Genomic DNA, 15,826 nt, shown 5'->3' with positions numbered 1-15,826 from the left:
GGCTCAGCAGCACCCATCCTTGGGGTGCTCCCCTCTATAGGCTGCCTGCAGACCTTGAGTTGGGGGCCCTGAGGTGGGAGCAGCCCCCCCGCCTCCCCGCGCTGCCTGCAGGTGGCCCATGGCGGTGCCGGCAGCTGTGCAGGCAGGAAGGAGGCGGTTTTTCCTCCCTCCAAGCAGGGACCCGGTGTCGGCATCGACCACATGCAGCTCCCCAGCCACCTGCGGGGCTCCCGATAACGCCGCACCGGCATCTGCCTGCGGTGGTGCCGCACAGAGGGGCACGGAGCCGATCCGCAGCCGCTGGGGACCCACCTGGCCAAGCAGGGAGCGGCAGCAAAACCCAGCGGGCGCAGGCAGTGGAAGGAGCAGGAGCTCCCTCAAGGGCTCGGTTGAGGCCAGGGTTGACCTGGCGGGCTCCATCAGCGCTGAGCAGTGCCGGTGGCCACAGGGGCACATGGAGAGGGTGCGGAGGCAGCTTCCCATGGAAGAGCTGCTGATGTGCAGGGCCGGGAAAAGGCACCAACGTGCTGTAACAGGGGTGACCTACAGCAGATAGGAAACACGGGTAGCCCTGAGGCCCCTTGCAGCGGTGGCTGTGGCACAGGGGCCGTGGCCACCACGTGCCAGGAACCTGCTGCCTTCACATGGCCCCGTTATCACCCTGGGGAGCGCACGGGGCTGGTCCCAGCGCTGGCGTCCCCCGCGATGTCCCCAGTGGCGCAGCACGGACACGCCACGGCTGCCCGACCCTCCTGCCCGCAACGTGGCTCCCCGGTGTGAGACCCCACGGGGGCTGGTGGCGGGGGGACAACACGGCTGCGACCCTCACCGCGGCCGCGGGGACACCGGGAGCGCCCCGCACGCGCAGCCCGTGCAGGGCCGTTCCGAACGGCACAAACGGGTTTAATGCGGCACCGCTGCGTTGGCTCCGCGGCGGGAGCGCGGGACAGCGCGAAAAGCGGCCGCGCCAACACCGAGCCTGGCCCCGCCCACTCGGGGGTCCTGGCCACGCCCCTCCCCTCTTTGGCCACGCCCACTGCCCGCTCCACCGCCCCCCGCAGCGCCCCCGCAGCGCCCCCCCGCGCCGACAGGGGGCGCGTCCACGTCGCTCCGGAAAGAGCCGAGCGGCGGCGGAGGAGGCCGAGGCGAGGCCAGGCCGAGGCGGGGCGCAGGGACGGGCCGATGGCGCAGGAGGTCGAGCGGCTGCGGGCGGACGGCGTGGACAAGGAGGTGCTGCGGGAAGGCTCGGGGCCGCTGCCCGACTTCCGCGACGGCACCAAGGTCAGAGCCGCGCCGCCGCCTTCGGGGCTGGGGGGGCAGAGAGGGGAGGAAGGCTGAGCTACGCATGCGCGGCCCCGTCGTGTTGCCATGGTGACGACCGCGGCCTGCTCAGGCCTGAGTCTTTCCGCCACCTCCTTCAGGCCACTTTCCACTACCGGACGCTGCGGTGCGGCGATGAGGAGGCGCCGCTGGACAGCAGCCGGGAGCAGGGCAAGCCCATGGAGCTCATCGCCGGCAAGAAGTTCAAGCTGCCGGTGTGGGAGGCCGCGCTGCGCACCATGAGGCCTGGCGAGCGCGCCCGCTTCCGCTGTGAGGCCAAGGTGGGGAGGGGGCGTGGCTTGGTCGGCCTCGGAGGCGTGGTCAGACCCGAGGGGGCGTGGCTCGCTCCTGGGGGCGTGGCCAGCGCTGCGCCCCCACGGGGCCGAGCCGCCCCGCTGCACCGCGGGTTCGGTGCTCGGGGCTGTCCCGCTTTCCCCGCTCCCCATTCCCGGTGCATTCCCGGCCCAGCGCCACCTCTCCCTTCTTGCCCCGCAGCACGTGCTGCTCTACCCAATGGTGTCCAAGAGCCTGCGGAACATCGCGGCAGGAAAGGACCCGCTGGAAGGGCAGCAGCACTGCTGCAGCGTGGCCCAGCTGCACAACCACTGCTCCCTGGGGTACCCCGACCTCGATGAGCTGCAGAAGAACCCCCAGCCCCTCATTTTCGACATCGAATTGCTCAAGGTGAGGCTCCCGCTTATGGGGGGCCGCTGGCAGCGCTGCCCTGGGTGGAGGCTGCGGGCAGGAGGGTGCTGGGGCTCTGCCCTCAATGCTGGGGTGCTTGGCAGGTGGAGCCGCCCGGCTCCTACCAGCAGGACCCGTGGGCCATGACGGATGAGGAGAAGCTGCAGGCTGTACCCCAGATCCACAAGGAAGGCAACGAGCTGTACCGGCAGGGCAAGGTGCAGGAGGCAACTGCCAAGTACTACGATGCCATCGCCTGCCTCAAGAACCTGCAGATGAAGGTGGGGCTCCCACATCCCTCCTGGATGTCACAAGGAGTGGTTGGGAGCTTCCCCTCACCCTCCCTCCTCTGTTTCATCCTCCAGGAGCAGCCTGGATCTCCAGACTGGATTGAGCTGGACCAGAAGATCACACCCCTGCTGTTAAACTACTGCCAGTGCAAGCTGCAGTGTGAGGAGTACTACGAGGTGCTGGATCACTGCTCTTCCATTCTCAACAAGTATGAGGGTAAGGAGCCGTGGGCGAGGTGTGAACCAGCACGTCCCCCTTCCCCATGCTCCAGTAACCCGGCATCTCTCTCCCCCACAGACAACGTCAAGGCCTACTTCAAGCGGGCGAAGGCCCACGCCGCGGTGTGGAACGTGGCAGAGGCACAGGCTGACTTTGCCAAAGTGCTGGCCCTCGACCCCTCGCTGCGCCCCGTGGTCTCCAAGCAGCTCAAGAGCCTGGAAGCTCGCCTGCGGGAGAAGGATGCCGAGGACAAGATCCGCTTCAAGGGCATCTTCTCGCAGTAAAGGCCACGCTGGAGAGCCCACAGGTTTCTTTAGATATTCCACATGTGGAATGTTCATTGATGTTTATTAATGTTTAATACAAATCTTACTTATTTGAAGTCAGGCGGAGGGGCCCCAGAGCTCACCCGTGGCCCAGCAGTGCACTTAGGGGCAGTATTAAGCAGCGTAAAGCGATGGCAGCGCACAGTGCAAGTGCAGATCTAGACTGCTCATCCCCGTGCCAGGAATGCCATTGTGGGGTGACACAAGCTCAAGCCAGCTGCGCTCTGCTGCATCATTTTAGCCTTCCTTTGATGGTTTTATACTTTACGAGCTGTTTCTGGCTGCGGTGCCAAGCCTCAGCCCCGGCTCTCCCCCCTTTGTGCCTGTATATCCTGTGTTGTCACTTCCCAAGGCTGCTGCTATCATCCCGAGCCGGTGTTTCCTCTCTACTGGATCATCGTGTCAGTGTCGTAAATATTTTATATAGAATAAGTGCTTGTTACTGCTATCTATATCTATATATAACTCTGGTTGTGCTGTGCCAAAATGAAGTAAAGCTATAGCCACAGGTCCCTGGGTCCTTAGGAAAGTTGCTGTTAGAGGTAAAAGAGGTAAAACCAAAGCTGCAGGTCAGGGGAAGCAGCCTGGCAAGCCCTTGCCCTGGGGCTTTGCAGACTCACTGCAAAGCTGAGCCCTTACTTAAGGGCTTCCCCGTCATGGATGTGTAATAGGCGCAGAGGCAGCCCAACTCAGTGTAAAAGCAGCTCTAACACCCACAGAGGCTGTGTTGGTGCCTGTCCCCCGTGCTGCAGGAGCTCGAAGCTGAGCCTGTGCTGCTGCAGCACCCCAAGTCCCACAGCCCTCACCCCCTCTTCCTCTTCCTGTCCCCACGCTCCCTTCCATCCCTGCTCTAACACCCTAACCCTCCTCTTGTGCAAGGGGTTTAACCACTTGTGACCTGCAGCTTGTTGTTGGCATCAGCACCTACCCAGAGCCACCCCAGGCTGCCTTTCCCTGCCGTGACTTGTCCCACATTGCTCATGACCCAACTGCTGTGCTGCAGGACCTGTGTGACACCATGGTCCCAGGCTTGTGGGTGGAAGTCCTGGTGCCAGCTATGGCTGGGGGGGGTGCAGAGCAAACATGAGGGCTCCAGCTCCTCATCTTTACATCGCTTTATTACACACCAGAACGGAAGAGAACAGAGGAAGCGCTTTGGAATCCCGCCCCTTCCCGGCCCTGCAGCACCCAACGGAAATAAATAAGAGGGAAGCAGGGAAGTGCCCCTTGCCTTGAGGCCCCACAGTGCTGCCCAGGGACAGATGACCCTGCAGGGCCTTACTGCAGCTCCCCAGGGGACAAATCCCACTGGGCACTGCCCAGCAGCCGCTCTGCAGCCCCATAGGAGCAGGGGGATGGGGCAGGAGGGAGGACCTGGGGTAGCTCAGTCCCGAGGGAGTCACTGCAGCCCTCGGAGCACCACCTCCCAGGACCCCTCGCTCCATGGGACCCAGTGACCTCATCTCCTTCCTATGGGCTCAGTGCCCATCGCAGGCTCTGGCCCCGGTTGCCCCTGGGTGGGAAACGAAGTCTGGTTGCGGCGGGGGAACAGTGCTTGTGCCACCCTCACTCCTCATCCTCCAGCTTGAGGCTGACGCTGCGGGGCTTGGCCCTCGGTAGCCCTGGGGCTGCTGCTGAAGGTCCTGCCCCGTCCCACTCGGCCTGGCTGGAGCCCCGCGACCGCAGGAGCTGGTTCTGCTTGCGGAGGAAGTCGACGGGCGCCAGGCAGCCGTAGGTGCCTTTGCCCAGCGTGGGCCGAGAGGGGCCCTTGGGTAAGTGGGCCTGGGCTGCTGCCTCGAGCTGGGCAAGGTGGGCTGCATAGCCCTCGGACACGAACTGTGGGACACACAGACACAGCAAGCTCCCTCTGTGGGTCAGCAATTGGCCCCTGCAGCTCGAACCCGGCCCCAGCCCCACCACTGTACCTGGCACTGGTTGTTGAACTTCTTGATGGCCCGTCCCACAATGTAGATGTTCGTTGGTGGGAGCCCCAGGGAGCTGTAGACGGAGATGTCCTTGGTGGAGCCGTAGCCAGCGATGATGTTGATCTCTGCCTGCCCATGGAGAAGAGGACAGCAGTGTCAGGGCAAGGACCAACCCTTCCCACAGGGACAACCCTCATTTTATGGGGTAGATGCAACACTCACAGGCCGGGACCTGCCCTTTGCGCCTGGGAGATGGTGCCAGCTCCATCATGGCAGAGCTCCGAGCATCCCCACACTGACCCCCAGGACAAGCCACACTGCCCCACCACCACCATCAGCCCTGTGTCCCCTGGCCAGGGCTGTCCCTGTGCCCACCTCGGTGTGCAGGCTCTGGAGGAAGGCAGTTTTCTGGCGCAGGGGGTCGTGGGTGAGCCCATCACAGAAGGACACGGAGCCGTAGGGGAAGTTGTGCTGGGAGAGCCAGGCCACCACGCGGTGCTTCTGCATGTCCGGGCGCCCCGTCACGTAGATGATCATGAAGCCCAAGTCCTGCCAGTGCCTAGGAGAGGACGCACACTGCTGCCAGGAGCCCATGTGAGGACACTCTTGCACCCACCAGCACAGCACCCATGGGTGCTATCTCCACAACCTTCCTCCTCCCAGGGCGTTAATCAAGGCAGAGCTGCGGGTACCACAGCAGGCTTCAAGGACCATACCCAGGAGAGGACTCTTTGCCCACAGGAAGGCATCAGCACAAAGATGCTGCTCAAAGGGGGTGGTGGGAGATCCCCCAGCTCCTCCCTAGGACATCAGCCTGCTCTGATGCCCCCACTACCCCTATTTTCTTGTCAGCTCACCACGAAAGGAGAGGAGAACAACCCCTCTACATGAGGGGCACCTACCGTACTACATCGACAGCCCCTGCCCGCACTTTGGGGTCATTGCCCATGATGGAGACGCTGGCGGCGAAGGAGCCATCGATGCTGAACACGATGCACTCGGTGCCAGGGGCCACTACGGTCAGGTACGCCTCGGCGAAGCTGTGGTCCCCCCTGGGATGGGAGAGTGGGAAGGGCTCAGCTCCAGCTCTGCCCCAAAGGGCTGGAGGAGGACCCGAGCTGGCTCCATGCACCCGCTCCTCACCTCACCACCATGCGCACGGGGTAGATGCCGATGGCCAGAGCTTTGTCTGGAGGGATGGTGAAGGTCAGGCGCCCGCTGCCGCTCGTCACCTCGGTGCCATAGTACATCCACTTCCCTGACAGCGGCTGTGTCATGACGTAGATGTCCACCTGGAGAGGGAAAAGGGCTGAGTCCTGCTGCGTGCCCAACCTACACGTCCTTACAGCCCTCTCCCACCACCCTACAGAGGGTCCTGGTCACCACATCCCTTCCCCTGCTGTGGGTAACACTGGCCCCATGCCCTTTCCCATGGCAGCACCCATGAGCCCAGCGGTACCTTCTCCCCGGTCAGTGTCACCATGTCCAGGGGGCCGTACATGAAGCGCCCGGTGAGGACCTGGTCTTTGCCCTCGCACACGATCACGTCGCAGACCCGGTGGTTTGCCGTCATGTTCTGCACGGACACGGGGACACGAGTGGCACAAAGGCCCATTGGTCTGTGGGACCAGCGCAGCCCATGGGAGCAAACCAGCGGCGTGACCCCGTGACCAGAGTCCACCCGGGATGGCCGGAGCTCTGGGAAAGGGTCAGGATCCCAATGGATATGGGACACGTACCCGGATCTTCATCTGGGTGCGCCGGCGCTGCCACTTCTCCCTGGGGATAGCGGGGCTGTAGGTGGAGCCCTCCTCATTCTCTGCTGGCTGCGACTCCTCCTTCTCCATCACCTGCCCAGCAGCACGGTCCCAGCTCAGCTCCAGCAGCCCCATGGAGCTGTGCTGCCCACCCCACCGTGCCCACCATACCTGGCGCAGGATGAAGGCCACCACGTCGGAGGATTCCCAGTAGCTGGCATGGAAGAGGTGGGGCAGGGTGATGGTGGGGAAGGCAGTCAGGGCTTCGGGGCAGTACAGCAAGTAGTCGATGCGCTTCCGGCCCCACCAGCGCTCCAGGACTGTGGGGAGAGCTGGAATGAATCCCTCCTTGGACCTTATCCCACCTCGTGCATCCCAAAGTGCTGGTGTGGGATGGGATGGGCACGGATAGCACTTACTCTTGACAAGTTCACTGGTGCTAGCAGGATCGGGGGGCTCTACAGGCTCACTGCTCTTCCAGAAGCCCCCGAAGCTGCTGGTGGGGGTAGGAGGGGTGGCCAGGTCCACCTTGGGCAGGAAGAGGGCAGAGTGCATCTGCAGGGTATCCGCTGTGGGGAGAGATGGGTGAGGACGCCCTGACCCCTGGGGACATCAGTTACCCTGGGACCCTCCTCCAGCAGGGCCCCAAAGCGGGGGGGCAGAGCTTGTGGATCACTTTCCCCCCTCCCCAGCTGGGCTCCTGCAGTGCTGGGGGTGCTCCGGGTACCCCAGCATGGCACTGGAGCCCATAGCACACCGCAGGGTGCCTAGGACCAGCCCAGTGAGGAGGTGCTCACCCAGCAGGGAGGAGGTGCCATCACCCAGGGGGTACTTCTGATAGCGGGGCACGCTGAGCGGTGGGACAGCGTGGAAGGCCTTGGTCAAGAGGGGCTCCAGGCGAGAGGCGCAGGGGTCGGCCGCGTGGAAGAGGTTGTAGATCTGCTCACAGGCAGGACGCAGCTGAGCCACTGGTGAAGAGAAGGGGGGGATTGGGACTGCCCAGCCTGCACGGTGAGGAGCCCAACTGGGACAGGGCACGAGGGCTGGTGGGGCCGGGGCAGCACAGCTCAATGCCCAGGAGGGAGAAAGCAACACCCAGCGACAGGAAAGGCAAACCCAGGACACCAGTGACAGGCAGGGCTGGCACAGATGATGGGGCACACACCAATGCTGACAAGCACAAGGGGCTCAAACCCAAGCAGGGCTCTCTGGGGACATCACAGAGGGGTTCAGGCTTGCGGGGAGCACGACTTGAGCTCCCTAAGGAGGGCTGGGGGCAGGCACCACGGCTGGCAGGGGTCCTCACCATCCAGAGCAGGCATGACGGTCTTGCGTAGCGCGAGCACCAGCCCCAGCGGGGAGCCAAAGAGGAAGAAGCCGGATACCTTAAAGTCAAGGCGGGTGCTGGCACCCTCTGCCCCATCCAGTGCCGTGGTGCTGCTCCGCGATGCCTCTGGCTCCAGCGCAGCCTCGCTGGCCTGCAGGCTGGGACAGCAGGGCCAGTGGGCATGGGGAGGGCTGAGGGGGAACATGGTCCCACTGCCACCAGCCCAGGGTCAAAGCTGTGCCTGGCATGGCCCCATTAGCCCGGAGGAGCTGCTGGAAGCAGAGGAACTCCAGCAAGACTCCCCCGGGCAGGCTGCCCCCGTGCAATGCTCCATCCTAGGCTGGTGCAGATGGGAAATTCACCCTTTCCATAAAGCACAAAGTTAGTGGGGAGATCAGCAGCATTCCCATGGGGAGGTGCTGACCATCCCCTCGCTCTCACCTGCTCGAGGAGCTGTGACAGTGGCTCTCCCCCTGCTCCCTGCAGAGTGGCTGTGGCCCTGGCTCAGGGTCTGATCCTGCTGCTCTGTCTGCTCCATCAGCCAGTGGGTCCCGACCGCCACACAGCTCCGGGGAGATGGGCTCCATGCTCTGCAGGGAGAAAGGCAGTGAGCACCCAGCCCTGTTCGGCCACCACCAGCACCCAGAGGTGCAGACCCCTTCTGAGCCCTGGCAGGGTGCTGGTACTCACCAAGCTGCCACGGCGGCTGCTGCCACGGCTGCCCCCGGAGCCCACCCGGGTCTGGCAGAGCGCATCGAAGCCCAGGATGCCCCCCACACAGTCCCCCAGCAGCACTACCTGCAGACAGCACGCACCCACGGCAAGGGGAGTGAACGACAGAGCCCCCAGGCCCTCCACAGAGGGACAAAGAGGCTCCCGGTGGAGCCAAGCCCCAGCTGCCCCCCAGATCCCTCTGACCTGGCCGCAGAAGCCGGCTCCCTCCCTGGAGCGCAGGAAGGCTCCATAGGCCTGGTTGGCACGAGTCACGACGGTGCCCAGGGCGTGCAGGTAGCTCCCTGAGGAGGTGGCCAGCAGTGGGAGGGCTGCCAGGGGGATGTGGTCCTGGCTGCTGTACAGCCTGTCTGTGTCGTGGCTGTAGGGGCTCAACCTGGGAGGGACAAAGGGAAGGGTGAACGGAGCTGCCCCCATGTCCCTGTCCCACCACACAATGCTTGCTCGCCACAGGTTGCTCACCAGGATTTATCCCCATCCTATTGCGTGTTCTGGATGCCGCACAGACAGAATGAATCATGGAATGGTTTGGGTTGGAAGGGACCTTAAAGCTCCTCCAGTCCCAACCCCTGCCACGGGCAGGGACCCCTTCCACTGGAGCAGCTTGCTCCAAGCCCCTGTGTCCAACCTGGCCTTGAACACTGCCAGGGATGGGGCAGCCACAGCTCTGAGGGTGCAGCCCGGCACACAGGGGGGTTCTGGGCCCAGGCGCACACTGAAGCTGGGTCATGGGGAGCTGCTCCTCACCCAACACCCCAAGTCCTTCTCCTCAGGCTGCTCCATCCAGTCTCTCCCAGCCTGTGTTTGTGCTGGGGACTGCCCCAACCCAGGGTCAGGACCTTGCCCTTGGCCTTGTTGAGCTCTATGAGATCCACATGGTCCTGCCTCTGCAGCCTGTCCAGGTCCCTCTGGATCCCACCCCTTCCCTCCAGTGTATCAACCACACCACACAGCTCAGCGTCATCGGCTGACGGTGTGTTTGATCCCACTCTCCAAGGCCACCACTTCCCCAGTCCCCTCCCACATCTCTGGGATGGTTTTCCATGTGGACCGCCCCACGGCCCCGGCACACATCCGTACCTGGAGACGAGGGCATAGGCAGCGGCGCAGATGGGGGGACAGGACACCAGGCGCAGAGCCACGTGCCCCAGAGCCTCGGGGAAGTGGACACGGGTGACAGCGTCGAAGGTGGCCGCCAAGGTCTGCACATCCGCCTGCTTGGAGCCCGGCTCTCCCGAGCCCTGGTCCAGGATGTTCCCACTGTGCAGGATGAGGAAGAGGACGTGGATCTGGCACACGGGGGCCGTGCTGTCCGAGGAGCTGCCCTGCGGGGAGGAGAGCGCTGCTGTGGTACCCATAGCCAGGAGCATGGCGCGAGGGCTGGGATGAGCAGGACACGCACCTCGGAGAAGCTGGATGTCCCCAGACCTTCTCCATCCACCTTGGCAGTGCTGGTTCCATCCCCTGTGAAGACACAGCCTTGGTGAGCTCCCCTGGCCGGGTTCTGGCTGTGGTCACCCAGCTGGACCAGGGTGTCCAAGCAGGGCCAGCCCCCTCCCAGGGCACCCACACGAGGGTTTGGCACTGGAGCCCCCCCCCACAACTCACCTAATGCCTCATCCAGCTCCATTGGCTGCTCCAGCGTGTCCAAGAAGTCATTGGAGCTCCACTTGGTCATCTCCTTGGCAAAGACCTCGTCGCTGTCAGACAGGTCCTCTGTGGTGGCACGGGGGGACCATGGGAATGGGGAGCACCCCTGTCCCTGCTCCCCAACCCCGCCAGCCCCCTGCCAGGCACATCCAGCCCACCCTGAGCTGGTGCCACCGAAACACCGACACCAACTGTACCGTGGGCATCGAAGAACTCCTCCTCGGAGCTGTTCTCAGAGTCACGGGCGATGTTCTGCATCCGCCACTCAGACAGGCTCTGAGGAGACACCCCCCCTGCCACCGGCATGGGGTCAGCACCCAGAGCCCCCCACATCGACACCCTGCTCCTGCCCTATAGCTCCTCCCTGTTCCTCCACTCAGAGACCCCCCAGCAGAGCCAGGACCATCCCTGGGGCACCCAGAGACCCCCTGGGGAGGAGGCAGGGCCACCCTTGGGTTACCCAGAGCCCCACCAGGAGAGTCAGGGCCACCCTTGGATCATCCAGAGCCCCCCACAGGAGACCCAGGCCAGGGAAGAGAGGGTCCCTCAACATCTCCTATGGTCAACAGCAGCAGATAGGGCTGAGCTCCCTGTCCCAGCCATGCAAGCCCTGGTCTCTCACCTCCATGCTGAGAAGAGTAGGAAGACCGGGAAGAGGTGGACCACTGCTTGGCAAAGGTATCATCAGGGGAGACATCAGCCTCCTGCTGCGCCTCAGCCCCTTCCTGCCCGCTGGCACGTCGGGGCTCCATCCGGCCCTCGGAGCTGGGCCCGGCTGTGGGGGGCTCCTCAGCCCCACTGCACTTGCCCATCTTCTGCGCCAGCATCTGAGCTGTCTCGTCCTCCAGCTGCCGGATGTCCTCCATCGTCAGGTCCGTCCACTCGTCCTGCCAGCACCAGGCCTGGCGGTGGGCACGGAGCATCACCTTCCGCAGCCCTGGTGGGGATGGAGGGGAGGGAGCCCATGGGAGCACTGTGGGCAGTGCTGGTGTTCCCAGCGTAAGGACATGGAGCTGCTGGAGCAAGGACAGAGGAGGCCACGAGGATGCTCAGGAGCTGGAGCAGCTCCTGTATGAAGCCAGGCTGAGAACATTGGAGCTGTTCAGCCTGGAGGAGAGAAGCTGCATGGAGACCTCAGCAGCTTCCAGTGTCTGAAAGGGGCTACAAGGATGCTGGAGAGGGACTCTTCATTAGGGACTGGAGTGATAGGACAAGGGGTGATGGGGTCAAACTGGAACAAAGTTCAGGTTGGAGATAAGGCAGAAGCTCTTCCCTGGGAGGGTGCTGAGGCGCTGGCACAGGGTGCCCAGAGAAGCTGTGGCTGCCCCATCCCTGGCAGTGCTCAAGGCCAGGTTGGACACAGGGGCTTGGAGCAAGCTGCTCTAGTGGAAGGGGTCCCTGCCCGTGGCAGGGGTTGGGACTGGAGGAGCTTTAAGGTCCCTTCCAACCCAAACCATTCCATGATTCTACGGCTCTGGGGCTCCCCAAGCCACCCCCCAGCAGTACCAAGGGAAGTTGAGGGCTCACCAATGCTTGAACTCACCCACATCATGGATGAACTGCTCGATCTTGGACTGCATCCCCCAGTAGCGAAACTCCACCTTGCAGAGCTTGTAGGCACACATCAGGGGCCCGGTGCTGGGAGACTCCAGCCAATCATCCCCCAGCGGGCCCCTGCCTGTCTTGGTTGAATGGTAAAGCTTGGGGTCCTCCTCGGGCTTGTATTCCCCTGGGGAGATGGGGTCACGCACGATGTCGATGGTGTCTGCGGGGGAACAGTGTTTGTCACCCTGTGAGGGGATGCTCGGGCACAAAAACACGTTAAAATGCACCAAAATCAGAGGGAAACCCCAAAATGTGCCCCCCAATGCATGCACCCAACACAACCGGTAGCAAACACTATCCCGCAGCTATAACATCAAAAGCACCCTTAGGAGTCCCCCAGCTGCCCCCCTACACCCCAAGAATGAGGCATGGAGCAAAACCACCTGAGCCCCCATCGAGCTGGGGGGTACAACAGCAACATCCCCCAAACAGGGGTGATCCCCCCAAAACTGAGGGATGGCACCCAGGAAACCACGATCCAACAGACCTTGGGGGGGGACCCAACCCTGCACTAAGTTTCCTGCAGCTTGGCTGCTCCAGCCCAGCTCCCTCCAGCCCCATTTCATGGAGCTGTCCCCAAGCCATCCCCATCACCCTGCGGTTCTTTGCCCCCAGGGCATCTGCTGGCCTCTTCCTCCAGCTTGGGCTGGAAAAAGGGGGGGGAAAAGGACTTTCAAGACTCAGAAAGCAATGAACGGCTGCAGGCAGGCGCTTTTCCCCGTGCTGAAACGCAAAGTGCCACAATCCACATCTCCCCAACACACCATGGGGTGATGTCCAAACTGAGCGGCAACAGAGGCTGAGGGGACACCCCAGGGCTGGCCCCCGCTGCCTGTGCTGCCGTCCCCTCCGTGCAAAGGGTAAAGCCCCTCTGCTGCCACATCAAGGAAAGCAGGGGTGCCCCAAGCCCATAAAACCCCTGCCCAGCCCTGCGATGATGGCACTGGCTTGGTCACAGCAGCCTTTGCAAGCGTTTAAAGCAGAGCCCGCCAGGCTGGCTGAGCAGCTCGGGTGGCAGCACGCTGTGGTTGGAGGCAGGCAGGACCTGCCAGCTCCACGCAGGTGCTGGCAGGGACACTCATGTGACAAGCAGCAGGTCTGGTTGCTTCTAACTGCAAGGAGCTTGGCAAGGAGGCTGCTATCCCTGTGCTGCGCTCAGGCCATGGCACCCTGCTGCCCTTTGCAACGTGAGATGGGGTTTAAATCTGTGCTATGGGGCAGAGGCAAAGCAAATCCCAGTGGGATCTGTGCTGGGGACGGTGTCAGATCCCCATGGGAGACACAAGGTGCCCTGTGGGAAGTCCATAGATGGCACAAAGGGAGGAAAACCAGGCAGGACAACGGGCACGGGGCTCTATGCACTCATCCCTGGTGGTGGCAGGGACCGAACCCTTCATCCCCAGCCCCGAGCTCCGGTATCCCGGCCGGACATCCCCGGTGCTGCAGGAGCCAATGAGAGAAATAGGTCAGATGAATCATTTCCTCCCAGTGCCTATTTTAGGCCTCCATTTTAAGAGCAGCGCGTCACGCTCTGCGCTCCAGTGCCTGAACCCACCACATCCCCAGCACCGGGAAAGGCCGGACACAGCAACCGGAGCCAAAGCTGCCGGCAGGGAGGGAGGAATCCCAGCCCGGGCTCTTGGCAGTGCCCATCGGGCCCCAAGGGAAGCAGTGGAAGGGTCTAGACCTGGAGAATGATCTGGAGCAGGGAAAGCAGGACAGGGCCTGGGGAAACGGGGACCGGCTTTTCCAGCTCCACTGCTCCCTATGGAGGCTGCTGTGGGATCCCAGAATGGGGGTGGGAAACAAAGCTGGGCCAGACTGAGGGGGACAGGGGAGGGGACACAGAAGGACAGGGGAGGACCAGGAAAAGAGGGCTGCAAACAAGCCTATAGGTAAGGGAAGAAGGCAGAGCACAGTGCGCCCCCCAAACCGTCTTTAGGTGGAGTCTGGTTTAGCAGCACCGCCAAAGGATTGGGCAGGGAGCTCGGGACAAGGAGTTTGGGGCACAGGCACCTTCCCCTGCCCGGGTCACCCCAAACCACCGCCGAGCCACAAGATCCAGCACAAAGAGCAAAGCCAAACGCGGTGCAGACACCAAGCCCCGCAGCCAGCAGGGAAGCGGAGTCCCTCGGGCACCTTGGCTCTCCCACGCACCCATCCTGGGAGCTCCGTATGGGAATGCCGCAGGCACCGTGTCCTGCCCAGCACCGCGGGCTGACCGTACGCACCCAGGATCCTCTGCCTCTTCTCAGCGGCGCTCAGGTTGAAGATGTTGGGCTGCTGGCCCGCGTCCTGCCGGTAGTACGTCTCGATCTCGATGGAGAACTTCTCCACAAAGGGACACGTGTACCTGCGAGACCCACGGCGACAGCGCTGAGCCCGGCGGGACATCCAGCCCCACATCCCGCCCCACATCCCCTGCCGGGTCCTACCGGGTGCGGGTGTAGGGATAAGCATTCCAGGACTCCTCCTCCACCTGCAGAGCAGCCTTGGGGAGCAGCGCCCGGAACCAGCTGGGGATGTGGGAGCCCACATGGTAAACCTTGTGCGTGTACTGGCCGCTGCCGCCGGGGCCGTCGCTGTAGGGCCGGTTGGCCAGGATCTCCACGCCGCTGCCCTCGCCGCTCGACTCCTCCCGGCTCTTCTTCTGTGGTGGGAGCCATGGAGGAGCATGGAACCCCCCCAACCCGCACAGCTCCAAGGCCTCGGCTCCTCACCGGGGGTCCCCTATGCTCCATAGCCCCCGGTCCCCATGAGCTTACCCACCCCATCCCCACACCTGCACCGGGACCCCTGCTTGGTTCAGTGGCCCCAAAGCCACCCGAACCTCACCGATACCTCTGCAGCCTGCCAGTGCCTTGGGGTCAGCATCAGGAGCCCATGGTCTGTGCTCAGCCCCACAGCCCCCCCCATGCTCAGCCCCACAGCCCTCCCCATGCTCAGCCCCACAGCCCCCCCCATGCTCAGCCCCACAGCCCCCCCCATGCTCAGCCCCACAGCCCTCCCCATGCTCAGCCCCACAGCCCTCCCCATGCTCAGCCCCACAGCCCCCCCCATGCTCAGCCCCACAGCCCCCCCCATGCTCAGCCCCACAGGCCCCCCCATGCTCAGCCCCATAGCCCCCCCCATGCTCAGCCCCATAGCCCACCCCATGCTCAGCCCCATAGACCCCCCCATGCTCAGCCCCATAGACCCCCCCATGCTCAGCCCCACAACCCTCTGCACCACCCGTGGTCCATGCTCAGCCCCACAGCCCCCATGCTCAGCCTCAGAGGCCCCTGCAATCCCCAGCCTCCATGCTCAGCCCCATAGCCCTTTGCATCCCTCCATTCTCAGCCCCACAGCCCCCTGCACCCCCTATGCTCCATGCTCAGCCTCATAGCTCTCGGCACCCCTCATGCTCAGCTCCACAGCCCCCTCAGGCTCAACACCTCAGCCCTCCATAGCCCCCAGGCTCCATGCCCAGCCCCACAGCTCCCTACACCCCCCATCCCCTCAGGCTCAAGCCCCGCAGCCCCCCGCGCCCCCAGTCCCACCTGGATCATGTAGAGCTGGGCCACTTGGTACTCATCCAGGCTCATGGGCAGCACGATGTGGTACTCCTTGATGAGCATGGCGGCGGGGGGGCAGCGCCTGCAGGGGCGGCCGGCACCCGGGCTCCGGTCACCCCGGCTCCGGTCCCGGTTCAGCCCGGCCAGGCTCGGCCCGGCCCGGCCCGGCCCGCTCGGCGCCCGCTGCGACGCTCCCGGGCCCGCCCCGCTCCCATGGCAACGCGCCCCCCGCCCGCTCGGCTCCGCCCGCCCCCCTTCGGAACCACTCGGCACTTTTCGGCTCCGCCCGCCCGCTCCCCCCCCCCCCCGCTTCGGCTCCCCTCGTTCCCCCTTCGGCTCCCCTCGGCCTCCTTCGGCTCCTCCCGCCGCCCCCCGCCGAACCTGCGCTGCTCCGAACCGGCCCCCGGCCCGTGACATCACAGCCCGTTCCCACGGA

At 63.9% G+C, this 15,826-nt stretch overlaps 2 protein-coding genes across 13 annotated transcripts; one reads left to right on the top strand and one right to left on the bottom strand.

Moving 5' to 3' along the window:
* The first annotated feature begins 1,110 nt into the window (after positions 1–1,110).
* AIP (AHR interacting HSP90 co-chaperone) lies at positions 1,111–3,311 on the top strand. Its single transcript, XM_080619779.1, has 6 exons — positions 1,111–1,281; positions 1,422–1,601; positions 1,816–2,004; positions 2,109–2,285; positions 2,370–2,511; positions 2,593–3,311. Exons 1-6 carry the CDS (start codon positions 1,183–1,185, stop codon positions 2,796–2,798), a joined length of 993 nt encoding a protein of 330 aa, XP_080475905.1. The 5' UTR covers positions 1,111–1,182; the 3' UTR covers positions 2,799–3,311.
* Positions 2,846–15,797, bottom strand: PITPNM1 (phosphatidylinositol transfer protein membrane associated 1). Of its 12 annotated transcripts, XM_080619778.1 has the most exons (23): positions 15,376–15,647; positions 14,272–14,486; positions 14,068–14,189; positions 11,775–11,996; positions 10,854–11,168; positions 10,429–10,524; positions 10,190–10,297; positions 9,984–10,045; positions 9,662–9,906; positions 8,768–8,957; positions 8,540–8,647; positions 8,291–8,439; positions 7,829–8,007; positions 7,320–7,490; positions 6,942–7,091; positions 6,694–6,842; positions 6,505–6,615; positions 6,225–6,341; positions 5,909–6,057; positions 5,668–5,817; positions 5,141–5,324; positions 4,766–4,894; positions 2,846–4,676 (listed from the first exon to the last, which is right to left on the bottom strand). In XM_080619778.1, the coding sequence occupies exons 1-23, from the start codon at positions 15,451–15,453 to the stop codon at positions 4,407–4,409; spliced, it is 3,669 nt and encodes a 1,222-aa protein (XP_080475904.1). In that variant the 5' UTR covers positions 15,454–15,647; the 3' UTR covers positions 2,846–4,406. The 12 variants fall into 12 exon arrangements, with proteins under 12 accessions (XP_080475904.1, XP_080475899.1, XP_080475903.1 ...); XM_080619773.1 differs by adding an exon at positions 15,772–15,797 and having other exon boundaries at positions 6,505–6,854; positions 8,540–8,957; positions 15,376–15,472; XM_080619777.1 differs by having other exon boundaries at positions 6,505–6,854.
* Between the last annotated feature and the right edge of the window lie 29 nt (positions 15,798–15,826).

The sequence above is a fragment of the Psittacula echo genome, assembly GCF_963264785.1.
Source record: "Psittacula echo genome assembly, chromosome: 5".
NCBI lineage: Eukaryota > Metazoa > Chordata > Aves > Psittaciformes > Psittacidae > Psittacula > Psittacula echo.
The sequence above is the reverse complement of the archived record's forward strand: the minus strand, read 5'-3'. Positions and strand labels throughout refer to the sequence as shown.